The 18,555-nt window shown below is 36.2% G+C and overlaps 1 protein-coding gene across 2 annotated transcripts; it reads left to right on the top strand.

Annotated features, from left to right (window-relative positions):
• The first annotated feature begins 10,314 nt into the window (after positions 1-10,314).
• On the top strand, positions 10,315-18,245 carry LOC110113241. 2 transcript variants are annotated; one of them, XM_020845724.2, is made up of 6 exons: positions 10,315-10,442; positions 16,373-16,421; positions 16,489-16,571; positions 16,831-16,979; positions 17,084-17,165; positions 17,933-18,245. In XM_020845724.2, the coding sequence occupies exons 2-6, from the start codon at positions 16,385-16,387 to the stop codon at positions 18,044-18,046; spliced, it is 465 nt and encodes a 154-aa protein (XP_020701383.1). In that variant the 5' UTR covers positions 10,315-10,442; positions 16,373-16,384; the 3' UTR covers positions 18,047-18,245. The 2 variants fall into 2 exon arrangements, with proteins under 2 accessions (XP_020701383.1, XP_020701380.1); XM_020845721.2 differs by having other exon boundaries at positions 16,807-16,979; positions 17,933-18,232.
• Positions 18,246-18,555: the final 310 nt, after the last annotated feature.

Genomic DNA, 18,555 nt, shown 5'->3' with positions numbered 1-18,555 from the left:
TACAAGCCATGAGTTCTCGGCATTCCTCCTACAACATGGCATACAAAGGCAACTCAGCTGTCCTCACACGCCTGAACAGAACGGGATCGCCGAGCGAAAACATCGTCATCTACTGGATCTCGCTCGCACATTACTACATGCGGCACATCTACCTGCTACTCTGTGGGCCGAGGCGATCGCCACGGCCAATTATCTGGTAAACCGCTTACCCTCGTCGTCCATCGAAAATCAAATCCCATTTCATCGTCTACACGGTCATCCCCCGAATTACACACATCTTCGAACCTTCGGTTGTCACTTCGTCCCTATGCAGCTACCAAACTTTCGCCGCGATCCCACGAATGCATATTCATCGGGTATTCCCCCTTTCACAAGGGATATAAGTGCCTGGATATCTCCTCGAACAGAACTTATATCTCCCGCCACGTCACATTCAATGAAACCATCTTCCCCTACCAAAATCTCAAACCTGTGCACAATCCAAATCTCTTACCATCACTGCACCGCACTCCACCCTCTCTGCTTATTCCGCCGTCTCTCATAGCTCCACCAACGTCAATGCCAACGTCTAGCACCACTAAACTACCTCAATCCACCAACTCTTCCGTTCAATCTCCTTCACATAACACTGGGGCCAATTCGACCATTCCCGCGATCTCAATCCTTCCCACTCAAACCAACGCCAATTTACCTTCACATCCCATGCAAACAAGACTCAAATCTGGAATTACTAAACCAAAACAAATCCTATCACTTATAGCCACCACACCTCCTACTTCAACCCCAAACACCTATGCTCAAGCAGTCAAGCACTCACACTGGCGTCAAGCTATGTCCGATGAATTTCACGCTCTCCAGAAACAATCAACATGGACACTCGTTCCCCCTCCGGCCAACACACCCATTCTTGGGTGCAAATGGACATTTAAGACCAAACTGCTTCCCAATGGAACCGTCGACAAATTTAAAGCTCGCCTTGTAGCTCAAGGCTACGACCAACAATACGGTATTAACTACCAAGAGACGTTCAGCCCTGTCGCCAAAATGACCACAATCCGCATCCTCCTCACCTTAGCTATCAATCGGAATTGGCAAATCATTCAACTCGACATCTCAAATGCATTCCTCCACGGTGACCTGACCGAGAACATCTATATGCGACAGCCACCGGGCTTTATCAATGCCGCATCACCTTCCTACGTCTGCAAATTGCATAAATCTCTCTACGGTCTCAAGCAAGCTCCGCGACAATGGTTTGAAAAACTAACCTCCTTTCTTCAGACACAAGGCTTCAGGTTTACTCGCTCCGATCCGTCTCTATTATCTTATCGACTTAATCATACACAAATTTTCTTCTTAATCTATGTAGACGACATTTTAATTACAGGGAACAACTCCGCTGCCATCACCGCTCTACTAGCCAAACTACACTCTCAGTTTTCTCTCAAACAATCAAATCAGCTATCTTTGTTTCTTGGCATCAAGATCTCTCAGCAACCCAACGGTCTCTTCCTTTCACAGCAACATTATGCCGAGAGACTACTAAAGGATGCCGGACTAGCTGAATGCAAACCTGCTGTCACACCATTATCTCCCAAATCAAAACACAACGTCTCAACTAGCCAGCCATTTCATGACCCGACTCTATACCGCAGACTCGCTGGCTCACTCCAATATCTCTCCATCACCAGGCCGGACATCGCCTTTGCTACAAATCAGGTCTGCCAACACATGCATCAACCGACCACTCAAGATTTTCAAGATCTAAAACGCCTACTCAGATATGTCAAAGGTACCATTTCATTCGGACTTCCGCTCCAAACCGGCGATCTCATCTTGCGGACCTACACCGACGCCGACTGGGCGTCCGACTCATCCGACCGGAAATCCATTTCCGGTTTCTGCTCCTTTTTGGGACCAAACCTCATATCTTGGTCCGTGAAGAAACAAGTAACAGTAGCAAAATCCTCCACCGAGGCCGAATATAGAGCACTCTCGGCCGCCACCTCCGATGTCATCTGGTTACGTCGCCTCGTCGAAGAGTTAGACATTCCGCAGCACTCACCTACCACGATCCACTGCGACAGCACATCGGCGATTGCTCTGGCCCGGAACCCAGTTTTCCATGCTCGGACCAAACATATTGAAATAGACTACCAATTCATCCGTCAACACATCAAGAACGGAGCTATCTCCCTCACTCACATACCGTCCGAAGATCAAATTGCAGATATCCTAACCAAATCCTTCTCTGCTGTTCGCTTTCACAACCTTCGTCGCAAATTAACCATTCGAACACAGAATGATTAATTTGAGGGGAGATGTAAACGAACAATCTCATACTTACAGTTTATTACATGTTTACCATTGTAATTCTTATATAAAGATCTCTGTACACGCTACTTTGAATTAAATAAAAATACTTTATCTTCTTCTACCTCTGCTCTGTCTTCTTTCCCTGCACGTCTTCTCTCGTTTCCATTTCTGTCATGGTATCATGAGCCAAACCATGGGAGATCAAGAATCTGCAAACTCCCATCCTCCCTCCTCCACCACCATCTCCGGGAACAACAGCAACAACACCGAGATCCACATTCCACAACAACTCAAGTTTCTCATCTCCAACATCAAGAACCTCGTTCCCAACGCTCTCACCACGGAGAACTACGCAATCTGGCGCATTCAACTTCTCCAACAGTTCACGGCGAACGGCTACGCCGGACACCTAACCGGCTCCGTTTCTTGCCCATCCGACGTCTCTTCTCCAGAATACCAACGCTGGCATCTAGCCGACAACAATCTCCTCTCCGCTCTCTTTTCCACAATTTCTCCACCGATCCTGCCCTACGTCATTTCTTGCACCACTGCTCAAGATGTGTGGCTTGTTCTGGAAAAACGGCTTCAACCAACTTGCCGATCGCGCGTAATCCAGCTCAAGAACGAGCTACATCACGTTCAGATGCAAAATCTGACCATGCAACAATATCTCAATCACGTCAAATCCATCGTCGATAACATAGCGGCATCCGGCTCTCACGTTGATGCGGAGGACATCATTATCCACATTCTCAACGGCCTCCCGTCAACCTACAACTCGTTCAAAGCCGCCATCCGCACTTACCCACTACCAATGAATCTTGACAATCTCTATTCTCTTCTATGCAGCGAAGAGATCAATGTTAATCAAGAACTATCCAAAGAAAACTCAGCCTTCTCCAGCGCTACAGCTCTTCACGCCATGTCTTCAATCCAGTCCCGCAACCGGCCCCCACGCAGATTTAACAAGAACCGCCCAACAACAGTGGGAAATGGTCCGAACCACAACAACGTCACTTCTAATACGCCAAATCCAGCTTCTCCGAACACAGCCCGTCCCATTTGTCAGATTTGCAACAAAGTGGGTCATATAGCGTTGAACTGCTGGCACCGTTCGAACCCAAGATTTGCTCCGACCAATCCAAGAACCATCTCCGCTCTTCTTGCTCAACCGAATCAGAGTCCCTCTCAAGACTGGATCGTCGATTCGGGTGCTTCCAACCACCTCACTCCAGATCTGAGCAATTTCCAATATCAGACACCTTACCATGGTCAAGAGAGTGTCTCTATCGCAAATGGGTCGCAACTTCCGGTTGCTCATTCCGGACAAGGGCTTCTTCCTCTACCCGAAACTCCTCGTAAGCTATATTTACGTAATCTTCTTCACGTTCCACATCTTTCTCACAATCTTTTATCAGTTTCCAAATTAACTACTGATAACCCGGTTTCTGTGAGTTTTAATGCTAACGGATTTAAAATTAAGGATCGCAAGGACCGCCGTCTTCTTCTTCGTGGACCTCTTCATAACGGCTTGTACCAACTTCGACGATCCACCGAAGTCACACCAACGGCATTCTACGCAAGCAGGAATCAAGAAAAGCTTTGGCATAGCCGTTTAGGACATCCACATCATAGGCTACTTAAAGATTTAGTCCATTTAATTCCTGACATTACAAAAATTTCAAATGATTTTTCCTGCACTGCTTGTACCGTGGCTAAATGTCACAAAATTTCCTTTAATAAAAGTGTTTCGGTTTCTTCTGCCGCATTTGATCTAATACACTCTGATGTATGGGGTCCTGCACCCGTTTACTCCTCTGAAGGTTTTCGTTATTATGTGATTTTTATCGACGATTTTACACGGTTTTCTTGGATGTATCTTATGAATAATATACCAAAAAAATTTTATTTAATAAATAAATAAATATATAACTATTAAGATATCGCCTTGCTTGCTGTCTTGACCGTAATGGGATCTGATAATATTCTAATTTAAATTAAATTATAATGTAATTTATGACTATGACCAATCAATCGAATTTTTTATTACATAAATTTCAAAATAAAATTGAAGTATGCAAATAAAATTATCAATAAATAGCTTATCATCTCCATTATATTCAATCTTTTCTTTTCATACAAAATCATCTTGACTCAAATACACTTAAATGCTATTATCAATAAATTAGAGCCATATTGGCAAAGATTTTGAAATCAAATATTGACTTACATCAAATTTATGATCATACTTAAATTTATTTTTTTAATAATAAGCAAAATTTTCACAATCGCATGACTTAACCAAATTTTAAGAAAAGTGAAATTCTCAATCACTTAGCAAATCATAAATCATTGGATATTAACCATTTTTTTAAAAATGAGGATTTACATATATTGCACTCAAAGATCTATCATTTACATATTTGATACATTGGCTATCTTGTTTTCACAATGTAGCACTCCTTTAATTTCAGTTAATAGCCAAGTCGAAACCCTCAACTGATGTCGTTAGATTCTAAAGAGATGGGGAAGTCACAATGAAAGCTCACTCGGCCGAGCAAATGGGATTGGTGGTGGCATGCATGTAACAAGGAAACCAGCAAGTGATGACAAAGTCTCACTAGATAGAAGAAGTAGCATTATGGCCTACAGATCAACAAGAGAGTTGTGATGGGAATACACGAATAAATAGCCCTATGCGGTGTGAATGGCGACAAGACCAACAAGAAAGTTATGATGAGGGATGGATGGACCAACTAAGAAGTTGGAGAAATTATTCCGCGCGGAGTCCGAACAGGAAGAACTGTTTGGACATGTGATTGTACACACTAAATATAAACTTGTTTACAGTATGTATCAACTTTTTATACATACTATTTGTACATATATAGTATCCGAATAATTCTTCCCGTCCGCAATCTGCACGAAATAATTTCTCAAGAAGTTGAGAGGAGATTCACCTCACTAACAACATGTGAAGGAGGATTGATGGCATGGCAACAAGGATTGAAATGAAGTTTTTTTTTTTTTTAATGTTTTAAATATAAATAATAAAATTTAGAAGCTAAATATATATAAACAATATAACTTTTGAGTGCTAGATATGTATTGTAAATCCCCCAAACAACAAAACCCTAACTGGAATCCTTTGGCCTTCCTTCCTTTTGATACGTCAAGGCGCCATTAAATGGCAGCTGCGCAAGCCGAGCATTGGCTCGCCGCCTCGCTCGCAAATAGAAGACAGCCACAACGACTACAATAACAACGATGAGGACGAAAAGGAGGAGCTTTTCCCCGTTCGCCCTAACTTTTAAAGGCGCTGCGCAGTCTGCGGAACCTCGCACTACGCCCTGCGGCGCCGGCGCAACCTGGGCGGCGGGCGGCGTGGAGTAAAGGTTGAAGAACTGATATGCTGAAGGCGGAAAAGCCATTGGATTCTCTGAGAAGAGGCCGTGAAGGAATCTAGGCTGAGCAGCATGGATTTGGATGGTCGGAAGAAAGAATATGAAGAAGAGAAGCTTCGCCGAGGCCATTTGGGCTTACTGCTGTGATGTGATGCTTTGGGTTTGGTGGGAGGGATTTATAGAAGGAGATGCCTGTGGCTTCTCCGTTGAAGTATTGAAGAAATGGAAGCCATTATGTAAGTAGACCCAATAGCCACATGACTGTGTGGGGATTTTGCTTCTTAAACCAGCAACGGAAAATCAAACAAAGAAATTATCTGGTGTAAAGTAATTAAGTTTAATATGAATTAAACAAAAAGATATTTATTTCATAATTGATATATTTATCCAATTATAAAAAATAATTAGCAAAAAAGTTTTTCAAATGATGTAAAAAATTGTAATAAATTAGAACTAATGACAACTATTTGAAAAATAAAATATAGAAATAATTGAAAAAATATCTGGCAAAATATTATAATACAAATATGTGTCATGATAGTTTAAAAATTATTTGATTTACTTTAAGATTTGTGCAACATGATTTTCATAATAAGTTTAATAATTTTCATTCTATCCTTATTATTATTAGATATCCTCACATAAGTCTTCATAATCTATATAATTTAATTATAAAATTTATTTTTGTTATTATGATAATTTTAGAAAAATAATTAAATTATAAAAATTAGAAATATGGTAAATTTAAATTAAAAAAAAATTCTGTACAGTATTTCTTTCTCCTCCATTTGATAAACTTGGAATTATTACAACAGCAGAAACGCATGAAGGACCTACGTTGATGCGTGCACGTTAATTAAAGCACGTCACGCTCTACTTTGTGCTTCTATATGTGTAGCTTTATATTTAACTCTTCACGGGGAAGCGGCACTTTTTTTGCAAGAGTGGGCAAGTTTTTTTAGTAATTAAATAATAATAATATCAAAAAAATAATATTTTAAAAAGTATAACTAGTAAGGTAATATTACTAAATTTGTTAGAGGAAACTATAAGTAAGATAATAATATGAAAGTTTTGAACTTTTATGTCAATTAGAGCTCTATAGCCCCCGCTCTACTTTAGCCAATTAGGCCACTCTTCGCCGGGCTGGGTCCGTGATAATGGAGCTGCTACGTGACGCCAGATTACTGGTGTCCGGATGTAGAGCTACATCAGGACACCGGACCCAATAAAAATTCCTTGGGGGGGGGATTCAGGCTTTTTCCATTTCAAGTCCTCAATCCACCTTCTAAGATCACGCAATGCTTCAATTGTAGAGAGAGAAAGACTAATGATGTAAAATATTGATAGACATAGAGAGGAATGACTTTCCATTGTGGAAGGAATGATGAAAAGAAATTTTGACGCAGAGTTGCTCGGAGGAATTAGTACGAGATATCTCCTCTAAAGGATTTGACTAAAGCTAAAATTGAAAGCCTAAAGGGGATTAAAGATGCTTGTTTTAGTGGCTTAAAAGAGCAACAAGTTTGCCAATGAGTAAACATGCTCTAATTTTTGTAATTTTTTATTTTAAAGTTATTTATTAATCGAGAGAAGCCACAAACATTTTTTTGACACATGAAAAGTATCAATAGTTCGTTTGCACCTTTACTCCTATCTCGCGACTCACGAGTCACGACCTCGAGTATGGCTTTTGTTTTCCCTTTCGCTCCTCTCTCGCCCCAAATGAAGATCGCCCATGGCAAATGTTTATGTTTTATAAGCTCTAAAAGCCATGTTATTTGTATTCTTAATTTTGATCTTGCAGCTCCGCTTGGCTCCAGTAATGAAAAGGCAAATTGAACTTTTGTAATATATTCTAACATTCCAAATGAGACAACAAATATAACTTTCTTCCTCATTCTCATTTAAGTTTCATGTCCTGCGTTCACATAGTTGGTCTATTTGTAAGGTCGGGTGTCTTCCATAAAAAAAAATTGAATCCAAAATGTTATGATTTAACCAAATAGATTAAAATTTTAATCTATCCATCTAATTATTTAATCACTATTTTCATCATGTTTATACTTTTATTAGTACAAGTTTTGAAGGCTGTAGAGTAAATGAATATTAATATAATAATATTGAATAAGTCATACAAAATAATTAAATAATCTAGAAAAAGGTCTTTCATCAAGCTTTAGATGAGCTACTTGTTCAATAAGAACAAATAATTAATTATATACAAAAATATAGATGAACAAACATCCCAATGCTCATACTCATTTATCAATAATTTTTAAATAGCTAAATAAAAAAAATTGTATAAATAATTACTAAATTATTCATCAAATATTTGCTCACAACACTTCCAATCAATACAAAGGAAATGATACCCAAAGAAAGCAAAAGGTAAATGTATAGTATAGCAATGGCTAAAAACAATAGAAGAATGAACATTATAAATTGTCACAATAAACATATTATTTTTAAATATAAGACTTTATTTTATGTTACTAATAATCTACAATTGTTGATAAAGGCTAAGGAGTATATGATAAAGTGTTAATATATGTCTTAAGCTATATATTAGTAGTTTTATTTTGAGCTCAAGTAATCAAATTTGAATTAAATATGTTTTATTGAGTGTTTTAATTAGTATATAATGAGATATTATGTAAACACTAATCACCCTAATTTCAAGCTTGACTATTACTTATATTTAATTGTCTTAGTATTTATATATAATTACATAAATATTTTCTATTTTCATAGGCTCTCTTAGTGGGTGATGTAAAAATCAAAGACTCATTTTCTTCTTGATATTTCACCAAAAAAAAAAAAGTCAAGATATCTTGATTAAAATTCAATGATGATGGACTTTCATTGCACATGAATTTGTTTAATTTTTAATATAACATATAGTAGTGTTGCGGGCTAGAATATACGCGGTGATAGAGTTAGAATTCTACGTCTCAACGTTGTACGGATATCCAACACACAAACAAAGAACACAAGATTTTTTACGTAAAAAATCCTAAAAAAGAGAAAAATCATGGGGTCATGCCCAATCGAAATGATTCCTCTAGTATTTGAATATATTACAAGTGACTGATTCATCCTCAAAATTGAGAATTATCAAATTACAATAATCAACCGTGGGGTTGAAATCTAGTGACAAACAGAGGTCCGATGACGTTTGGTGATTAAATGGAAATTCGATGTTAGTTGGAGGCCGGGTGGAAGTCCGGCGTCAGTCGGTGGCCATGCAAAAGTCTGGCGTCAGTTGGTGGTTGGGAGGAAATCCGGTGGCCTGGTGGAAGTCTAGTGGTGGTCGAGAAGGAGTCTAGTGACAAAAGAACTCTAGTTTTTCTCTATTTTTTCTCTTCCTTGCTTGAGTCCCCTTCCATGTGGAATGAATGATCTTTTTATAGTTTTCTAAGAGTGACATGATAATTAAAGATGAGGGAGATCAAATATGAGGTGAGAGTGGTTTGGATGAACAATCGATGTTGATCCCCTTACTTGTGCATTGTTTAATGGGCATTTGAATGTTTTAATGATATCATAATTTGATGATCTTGGGCTCGTTGGATTCGTCTCGTTGTGCCGCTCGATTCAAATCTAAGAATGTCTTGTTTGGAAATCATTTGGTCATCCAACTTTTGGTTTGATGAATAATGATAAAATGTACATTGAGTGTGTTATATTAAGAACTAACTTAGTATTAAATAAAATATTTTAGGTCCAAAACATTCCTTAAGAACTACCTTAGTTTTAAATAATTTAATCATAAATAATAGTATGTAGATTGAGTGTATCATATTAAACAATATGTCAATCAAGACTTAGGCCCTCAACTTATTAGATTAAATTCATATAATCTTAAAAAAAGAAAAAAACTTAGATTAAAATATTATAATTAATATTTTAGTTATAATGAATATCAAAATTATTCAATTTTTATTTAAAATTATTATAAATTTTAATTTACTATTCATATACTATATTTATTTAAAAATACATAATAATTAAATTCTAGTAACAATTTTTTTGAAATATATTTTAACATAAATTGAACATATTTAAAATTCATTAAATTCATATTTTTTATGAATAAATTTTTCATCTATGAAGCCTATCACATTTTTTTAATTTTTTTTTTCACACTTCTTTTACTAAAACATAAACATTCCCTCCCTCTCTCTCTCTTGCCCCTTCACTCGTCGCAACGAAAAATTATTAGGTGTGAAATGCGCACCGTCCACACAAGTACTGGGTACCTAGCGGTATCCAGCGGTACGGAGTGGGATACCGCTAGGTACCCAATGCTTGTGCGGAAATTATCTAATTAATTAGTTAATTTTTTTCAAAATAACTAATTATTTAAGTAATTCTTCTACTAATAATTTAATTTTTTTTCTACTAATAATTTAATTAATTTTTAATGTATTATTTAATTAGGTTTTATTATTAATTATCTCATTAATCATTTAAATATTCTCTTACTAATTATTTATTTAATATTAAATTGTTAATTATATAAGAATTATTTCTATTTCAAATTATATTAATTAAATCATTTATTTGAAGATTTAATTACTATTTATTTAATTAATACTGTTGCTTTTCCTCGTCGCCGTTTTCGTTCGTGCTTCGCGTAAAGGTTGTAGGCTTCGAGTGAAGTAGTGTGTTCGACGACGTTGGATCGGAAGTCACGACGGGAGCTCGCTCGCTGCGAAGGTAACCATCTTTATCCCTTTTGCGCGCTTCTTCGCTCAAATCCGTTTGGCCGGATTTAGCATAAATCCTGTTGCCAAACAGCCCCTTGTAGCTCTTCCACCCGCCGGCTTACCCACCCGCCGGCGTTCGTCTGTAAGAGGAAGCGGAGACAGCCGGCCGCCATTGTTATCCTCTTGTAAAGGTGTGCAACAGCATCACTTCGTGGTCCCACCCTTTCACTCTGTGTGTTGCACTGTTTTTTAGTAGGGGGATTTAGGATGCGCTAATTAGCAACCAAGGGGAGCAAACACAGCACACAAAATACTTAGCAAAGGCGAGGGTACATGATAATGACAAGGCAGTATTTCATTTTTATCATTTATAATCCATCAATCAAACCCTAACCCTTCTATATGTAATAAGAGGGAAGGGCTATACATTTATAACCTTGCAGGACCTGACATAGCAAGCTTATTAGAATAAGATATTTTATATCATTGTAAAATCATAATATGTATATTGACATAAATATAAGATACCAATAATGAAAACCTTAACTAATACCTACTAATTTAGGTATTTTGTTTTGTATCAATTCTTGTATACCCAAAAGAATTCTTCTCTTGACGAGTTTGGTAGAGGCTTTTGAGGTGGATAAGGTGATATAGTAATTGTAGTTGTCTTAAAAATTCCTGTATCAAGTGGCAAGATTGGGCAGCGCTATAGGGCATCTCCAACTGAAGAACTCATTTTCCACTCCAAAATGCAGTAAAATTCCAAAATGTAGTAATTTATTTTCAACCGAACTCCATTTCTTAACACCAAGAAAAGAATATTTTGTATAGATTCTTTCTCATTTTTTTAAAATTTATTTCTTAACACAAAAAATTGGCATCGATGATCAGCGCGGAATCACCAAATTTTGGCATGCAATTTAGCTTTTGAATGAAACGAATGGCGAACGACATACCACCATATGCAGTTTAGTTGGAGATGATCTTAGCCAATAATAGGGGGAAGTGCTTGTCAAGTTGTTCATTTGCAAACCATGAATCCATAATTGAAGCTAGTGGTGTGGGCATCCTATGTAACACAAATTCGATAATCTTAAGATGCAGTGAAGTTGGATGATCATCATCCAGCATGGTGAAGTATGTTGAAGATCTTGTAACTCATAAATAATCATGAAGGTGATCTAGGCCGAGGAAGGCTTTGGCCAAGGGTTTGCATCTATGAATCCATATGCAACACAAGTTGTTCTTCCTAATCGTCCTCATCATTAATGATGGGATTATCATCATAGATGGCTTCATATATCTCAAGTGACTTGGCTTGGGAAAGGCCATGCAATAATATTGTGATCTAATGCTTTTTGGAGATAACAGTAATAGCATAAACTTCTTCATGAATCTACTTGCATATTAATACTAACGTGCTAAATAGGTTTAGTGAACATAGTAAGTTGGGGGATAATGATATTCATATTTATGGTGAGTGAAGAAGCATTTTAATATAAAAAGGTTTGAAGGGATTGATCTAAGTGAACAAAGAATGCAAGGTGGACATGCATGCTGGGAAATGCTTGATGTAGGTTTGTAGGGTTTTAAAAAGTTGGCATTATTGCATTTTTATACAAAGAGGCCTTTTTTTTGGTAGTGCTTCTAATGGTAAGGATATAGATATAAATCATGTGATAGAGTTTGAAAGAGATGATGGTGAGGATGTTGATTATGTAGTTGATCAAAAGTTACTATTTTCTTAAATGTTGATGAGTTGGACAGTGAAGGCTCTGATCCTTAGATGAGTATATTAATTAGTAGATAAATAAGTTTGGACATAAACATAGATATAGAGCATGTACTTGATGACATAAGTGATGGAACCGATTATGGATGACAATCTACGAGGGATGAGAAGAGCTAAAAAATTTTTTTAAGTGGGAATCCATATTAAGTCACTAATGATAAGGTTGGCCAATTTTTTGCAAATACGCATCATATAGAAGAGGTCTTTTTTTTTTTTTTTTTGAAAATACATAGGAAAGTTCTTTTGAAGATGTTGTTTGCCTGATGAAATTACAATGAATAAGATAAAAAATGACACCAAAAGGTTTATCCAAAAATTTTCCTCTTAAGGATGTATTTGGTGGATTAATGTATAATTTTTTAAGGATGATGTTATCTTCAAAATAAATAAGCTCAATAATACGCATAGTTGCATAAGGATCTCAACTAACAAGGTGGTTACATATAAATGGATTGTTGTAGAATTCGAAGAGTAGTCGTATGCTGATCCTAAATGAAGCATGACTTAGTGAGGCATGAATATCAGAAGAAATATTACATTAAAGTCATTGTCCTAAACTTATGGTGGGCTAAAGCAAAGATGAAGATTTAGATTAAGGGAAATTATAAGGAGTATTTCAAGTTATTGCCAAAATATGCAAATATCCTTTTAGAATTCTCACAATAGAGTCAGACACTAGTTATATATGATACCAATCTCTCAAATTAGTTATGAAATTCTAGAATTTTATAGATGTTTTGATACATTGAAAGAAAATGTTTGGTTTGTTGTAGGCCGTTGCTTTGCATTGATGAATTTCTTTTAAAGCTTCTTATGGAGTATATTTACTAGCTACAATCGGTGTTGATGACAACAATTATTCATGCCTTTTAGCTAATAATTGAGATTGAAAATCAGGCAAGCTGGAGGTGTGTGTTGAACTCGGCAGTGGTTTATGATGGATCGAATCCATTTCTAGCAATTATATATGACAAGAAAAAGCCTTGAAAACTATCATTTAATTAAAGTCTGTATAATTCTTATTAGTTTTTCTATTGACATTATGTTGACCTATGCATAATGTTATGCCAAAAGTCTTGATGAGGCCATTGTAGAATGTTTCCCATGTGCCAAGTAGAGATGTTGTTGTAGGCGTGCCATTCGATAACTTCAAGAAGGTCTTCCTTGGACCGGAATTGTGGAAGAGCTTCTAGATTGCTGTGAAGGCTTTCATGGCCTTCATCCTTTACAAAGAAATGGGTTGCCTCGATGCTAAAAAGGCATGATGGCTGACACCCCACTACAAAAGAAAATAATGTTGTTTTGACATTGTTTTGATGTGCTTGTGAAAGCAAATCATGTTAGAAATAATATAGTGGAATATTTACTAATTGGAGTAAACATGATTGAAAAGGTTAGAGTAGCTCCAGTGGAGGATAAGATTAGAGAGAGTCATCTTAGATGGTATGGTCACATAAAATGGAGGCCTTCCGATGACCCGGTTAGGAAATGTAGATGTATTAGATTTGACTTATGTTAAGAAGGGTAGAGGTAGACCGAAAAAGACTTGGTTAAAAAATATTAGAAATGACCTTTCTTTATAGATTTAAATGAGAATTTAACTTTTAATAGAGCACAATGGAGAAAAAGGATTCATATAGCCAACCCCACATAGTGGGATAAAGGCTTGATGTTGTTGTTGTTGTAGTAGACATGATTGAGAGAAATACATACTTACCTTCCCGGAGAATTTGAGGTTGAAGATAATTGGGAGGTTCAACCAATGAAAAACAAGGAAATTAAGATGGTGGAAATATTGACTCTCGTAATAATGCGAAGTGTTGGCTAGAATAAGAATTATTCCAAGAGAATGAGAGTGATTACCCCTAGTCAAGAAGAATTTCAATTTATTGCTATGGTTTACAAATTTGTCGTGAACTTATTAGGGCAGAGGCAAGGCTGTGAGTGTAGAGTTTACGATATTAGTGAAATTCCTTGTAAACAAGCTTTTGTTATGGCATTACATACAATAGGGATGACTCAGAATGGTCTTGTCCTAGTTACTTCAAGATAAATGTTTACATGAAGGCTTAGGATTTTAATTTTACATGCAACACTGATGTAAGAAACATGACCCACGAAGCAGGTGAGAAGATAATTGCACCTAAGTTTAGGAGGGAGTTGAGAAGTATTAGGAAAAGTAGGAAGGAGGGCAAAGAGACCTTAGCTGGCGAGGGAATTACCACAAGTCAAATTTAGGCCATAGTAAGAAGGCATGCACCCTTCTTGTTGGAATCAACAAGAAGATGAAGTACAAGGTACAGCAAAAAAAGAGAAAAAAAAAGAGAGAAGTTTTGTATTCTTCATCATTATGTTGAATGAATATTGATTTATTTTGTGTATGCAAGAAGCAGAAGTAGTGTAATGTATAAATGAATAAGGATCACAAGGACTGGAATGATCACCCTCCTCATAGTGGGAGGAAAGTATGAATTTAGATTAGTTTTTGAGGTGAAGTGGTTGTGTTTTGAACAAGAAGCTTTGTGTAAGCTTAGAGGCAGTTTAGCTTCTATTTTCTAAGATTATTGTGAATTATTGTGCATTGAAGTTTGCTAGAACTTGTTTGAATAAGATGCTTTTTATATTGTAAGGTTCACTAAACCGGGTTTCTTGATGTTGTATAGTTTAGCACGCCTACTGAATGACAAAAAAAAAAAAGTATAATGTCCTCATACAAATTCTAACAGTGAAGCTTCCTCTGAAGCACATGTTACAGAAAAAAAACTTTAATTGAGCTATATTTTCTTGAATTACTACTGCATTCCTCTGAAGCGTATGCAATTCTTGGGTTATATTAGCTGGGTTGTTCTTCAACTAATCAATTCCAGCTTTCCTCCAAATTTTAACGGTGCTTCTGGATTCTTTGACTTGTTCTTTGTGAGTTGAATTTGTGTAGAACAGTAGAAGTTGAAGTTGGGTTGATGGCATTAGGTGCACGCCACAGTTGGACTACACACAGATTGATTGCACATGAATACAGCTTGTCTCGATTTACAAATGATTCCGATATGTTTACTACTGCACATTAGCTGCACTTGCAAAGCTTGTTCTTGAACCTGAAAGCTGAAGGTGAAGAAAAGCTAAATTTGTTGCTTTGGTTTTTCGCGGGAAGACTCTGAGAATAGAATTAGAGTCCTATGTGAAGTATTGATGGCTCTGTGGCTTTGAAATAAATAAGGAGATGAAATTGTGATTTTATAGACCAATATGATATTTTTTGTAGTAGAAATATACAATGTTTGACTAATGGTCACGTTTTTTATCACATGAGCCTACTTGGTGGCTAATTTTATTAGATGCTAGGCGGTTGTTATAATGACAGCTAAGTTGGAGGACCTAATTTACATGAAAGTGCTAGATATGTAGATGCAAGGCTTAACGTTATCAGGGCATTAATTACCTTAAAGAAAATAAACAATTAGTTTTTGCAATGGAAAGAAAAACATGTACTGATAAAATTGGAGATAGAATTAATGTGAAGGAAATTTGAAGCAAAGGTGTAGAACAATGTGGTAGGCAGAAGTTGTGCAAAAAAATTACATAAACTATAATTAACATTTGATACAATGGAAAGCAAAACATGAACTGTTCTCAAATTGTTGGGATAAGATGATGATGGTGAATGAGGTCTGGTTTTAAAATGCATACCTATTGGCTATGAGCATTTAGTTTCCTAACTGCTTAAAGAAGCTCTTGTAAAATGTTGATAATGTATGATTGTGATTTTGTTTCTCCAAATGGTTATTTAGTTTTACTCTCGAAGGTTCTTTCCATTTGAGAAGGCAAGTCGTGTTGAAGAATTTATCTCCATCTTTCTCACAAAATTTATTTTCTTTTTTGTGATTCATGCTGTGAAACTGTGCTTTTTGCTGAACTGTAACATCCTTATTTTTTCTTACTTTCAATGCAGATCTCTTCTTGTTTTATTTAAATTCCTAGTAACTCATGTGAAGTATGATTTAAAGGCTACGTTTTATTGGTTCGGCTGGCTTGATTTAAATGTTTGTTTTGTTACTGATATATGTGACTAGCTGAGAACTAGTTCTCTATTAGTTAGCCATCTAATCTCAATGATTACTAAATGGACTTTAATATCATGGCTGTAGGCTTCTACGAGGATGTTATCTGCTGGAATTGTTTCTTTCTACCATCCAGGTCTTTCCCATTAGTATCTTATAAATTTTTTTTTAAGATCTTTCCAGGTGATAAGTTTGTCTTCTAGGTTCTCTCTTGCTCTGCAGACATGAACCGCCTGTCTCCACTTGGCCATCTACCAAGATCCATCATCAAATAAGTTTGAGAATGGTCTGCATTCAAATCATTCACTTCTTGCATTACTAAGAACTTAGGCTTTGTTTGAGACAGCTTTTTTGGTGCTTCTTAAAGCAGCTTTCTAGTAAAAAAGGAAAATTTTTGTACTAAAAAGTTACTTTGAGAAGCAATAACAAAGCCGTTCCAAACTAAGCCTTAATTTATCATTTATTTTTATGAGCTTAGTTTTTATTGTAACAAACTCTTAAATTATATTATTTTTCTGCAGCATTCTTGCTTTTTCCCTTCACAGGTTTTTGAGGGATCATTTCAGCCTTCCTTTCATTATTATAGGCACATAAAGTGTGAAACAGCAAGACGAAATGGCTATCATGGTTTTTCATCTGATGATGGGTTTGACCAAAAACCATTTTGGTTGACAATGGTTCATGATATTGCACAGTAAATATCAACTTAATTTAAACTAGATAAGATACCTCGCTATTATCGTGCTTGTTTATTTATTTACAGAGCCTTCTAACTGCTTTTTCCCTGAATTTCTGCAGGAGTTTAAGATCTCTAGCTCTTTTTTTGCTCGAGCAGCCTAGTCAATTGAAGTACATTGAGTGGCCTCCTCTTGAAAGCACGGTTTGTATTCCTAGCTACTAGAAATAGCAGAAACTCTTGCATTTTGTAAAACTATTGATGGTATTATAGACTTCTTCTCTTTTGAAAAGTCAGATAATATATTTTTTATAACTACCACTAATATTTGATTATAAAAAGTTGCTCCTCACCGTATAAATTTCTGAAAAAATAGTAAAAAAGTTGTGGCTAAACATAACAGTGGCAGTTATCTGGAAAACAAAATTGTGAAAATTTAGCTCCCAGCTGGTCTTAGAATTAATCGCAGAAGGGGCCAAGTGATCCCTTTCTCTTATAGATCATCATGGCCCCAGTAAAGAGAGAAGAGTGGTTAAGGCCTCGTTTGGGACGGCTTTTTTATTGCTTGTTAAAACAGTTTTTCAATACAAAAGTTAAAATTTTTGTACTAAAAAATTGCTTTAAGAATAAGTAAGAAAGTCATCCCAAACGAAGCCTAAGAGTTGGGGATTTTTTTCTTTCAAGTCTCTATTACTTCCTCTTGCTAATTTTGGATTTTCCTGGCTAAACTAGAATTTTTCCTCTTACATTTCTAAAATTGTTTGTTGTTTTCACAAAGTGATTTTTTTTTTGGGACATTTAGGCCAATTAAGGCAAACTCACACACACAACGCATACACATAGACTCGAACCTTGGACCTCTTAGTTGGAAGCCTAAGCTCTCAACCAATAGGCCAAGGAGAGTTGTGTGTCACAAAGTGATTTTCATTTAGCTTCCTGCAATCCAATCATTTTGGTTAATATTTCTACAGGCGAAGACGGCTACCCTCACCCTTATTCTTGTAGCTCTGCTCATTGTTTCATTGGCTTCTGTTGACTCATTTCTCTGTTACATATTGGCCCTCCTCGTCAGAAAAACTGCATGACGACAGGTATTCTACGTTACAATCAACAAATCAGTCTCTGTGTGCGTAGAAGTTTATCTTAGAAAACTAAAGCCCCGTCTCCTTTGATCTGGAATTTTTTATATTAATCTTCTTACTTTCTGGTTTGGTTTGGGATAGCTCTGTTACTATGATTTTAAAACCGTATCTATAATTTATATTTGGCCATTGTTTTGTCACAGTTTTCAAGAAATTTTTAGACATGAAGCTGCTTTCTATAATAACTTTTAAAAAAGTTAGTTTCTCCTTTACAGTTTTATAATTATCTTTATAAAAAATTACAACAATTTCAAACACACCCTTAGTTTTACAATTATCTTTATAAGGTTTCGTTTGGGACGGCCTTCTTCTTTCTTTTTAAAACAACTTTCTAACATAATTTTTTTTTTTGAATTTGAAAATTTTATATTAGAACTCCGTTTCAAAAAGCAGTACGAAAGCTGTCCCAAATGAAGCCTAAGAAAGATATAAATAGCTGTAGACCTTTAGTT

Source organism: Dendrobium catenatum, unplaced genomic scaffold, assembly GCF_001605985.2.
Source record: "Dendrobium catenatum unplaced genomic scaffold, ASM160598v2 original_scaffold_144855, whole genome shotgun sequence".
NCBI classification, from domain to species: domain Eukaryota; kingdom Viridiplantae; phylum Streptophyta; class Magnoliopsida; order Asparagales; family Orchidaceae; genus Dendrobium; species Dendrobium catenatum.
Note: the sequence above shows the minus strand (reverse complement) of the source record. Positions and strands in the feature narration are given on the sequence as shown.

Coding starts and splice junctions, on each gene's coding strand:
- LOC110113241 (XM_020845721.2), top strand. CDS start 16,385: ATGTTATCTGCTGGAATTGTTTCTTTCTACCATCCAG. Junction 16,422..16,488: donor TGTTTCTTTCTACCATCCAG/GTCTTTCCCATT, acceptor TTTGTCTTCTAG/GTTCTCTCTTGCTCTGCAGA. Junction 17,166..17,932: donor GGCCTCCTCTTGAAAGCACG/GTTTGTATTCCT, acceptor ATATTTCTACAG/GCGAAGACGGCTACCCTCAC.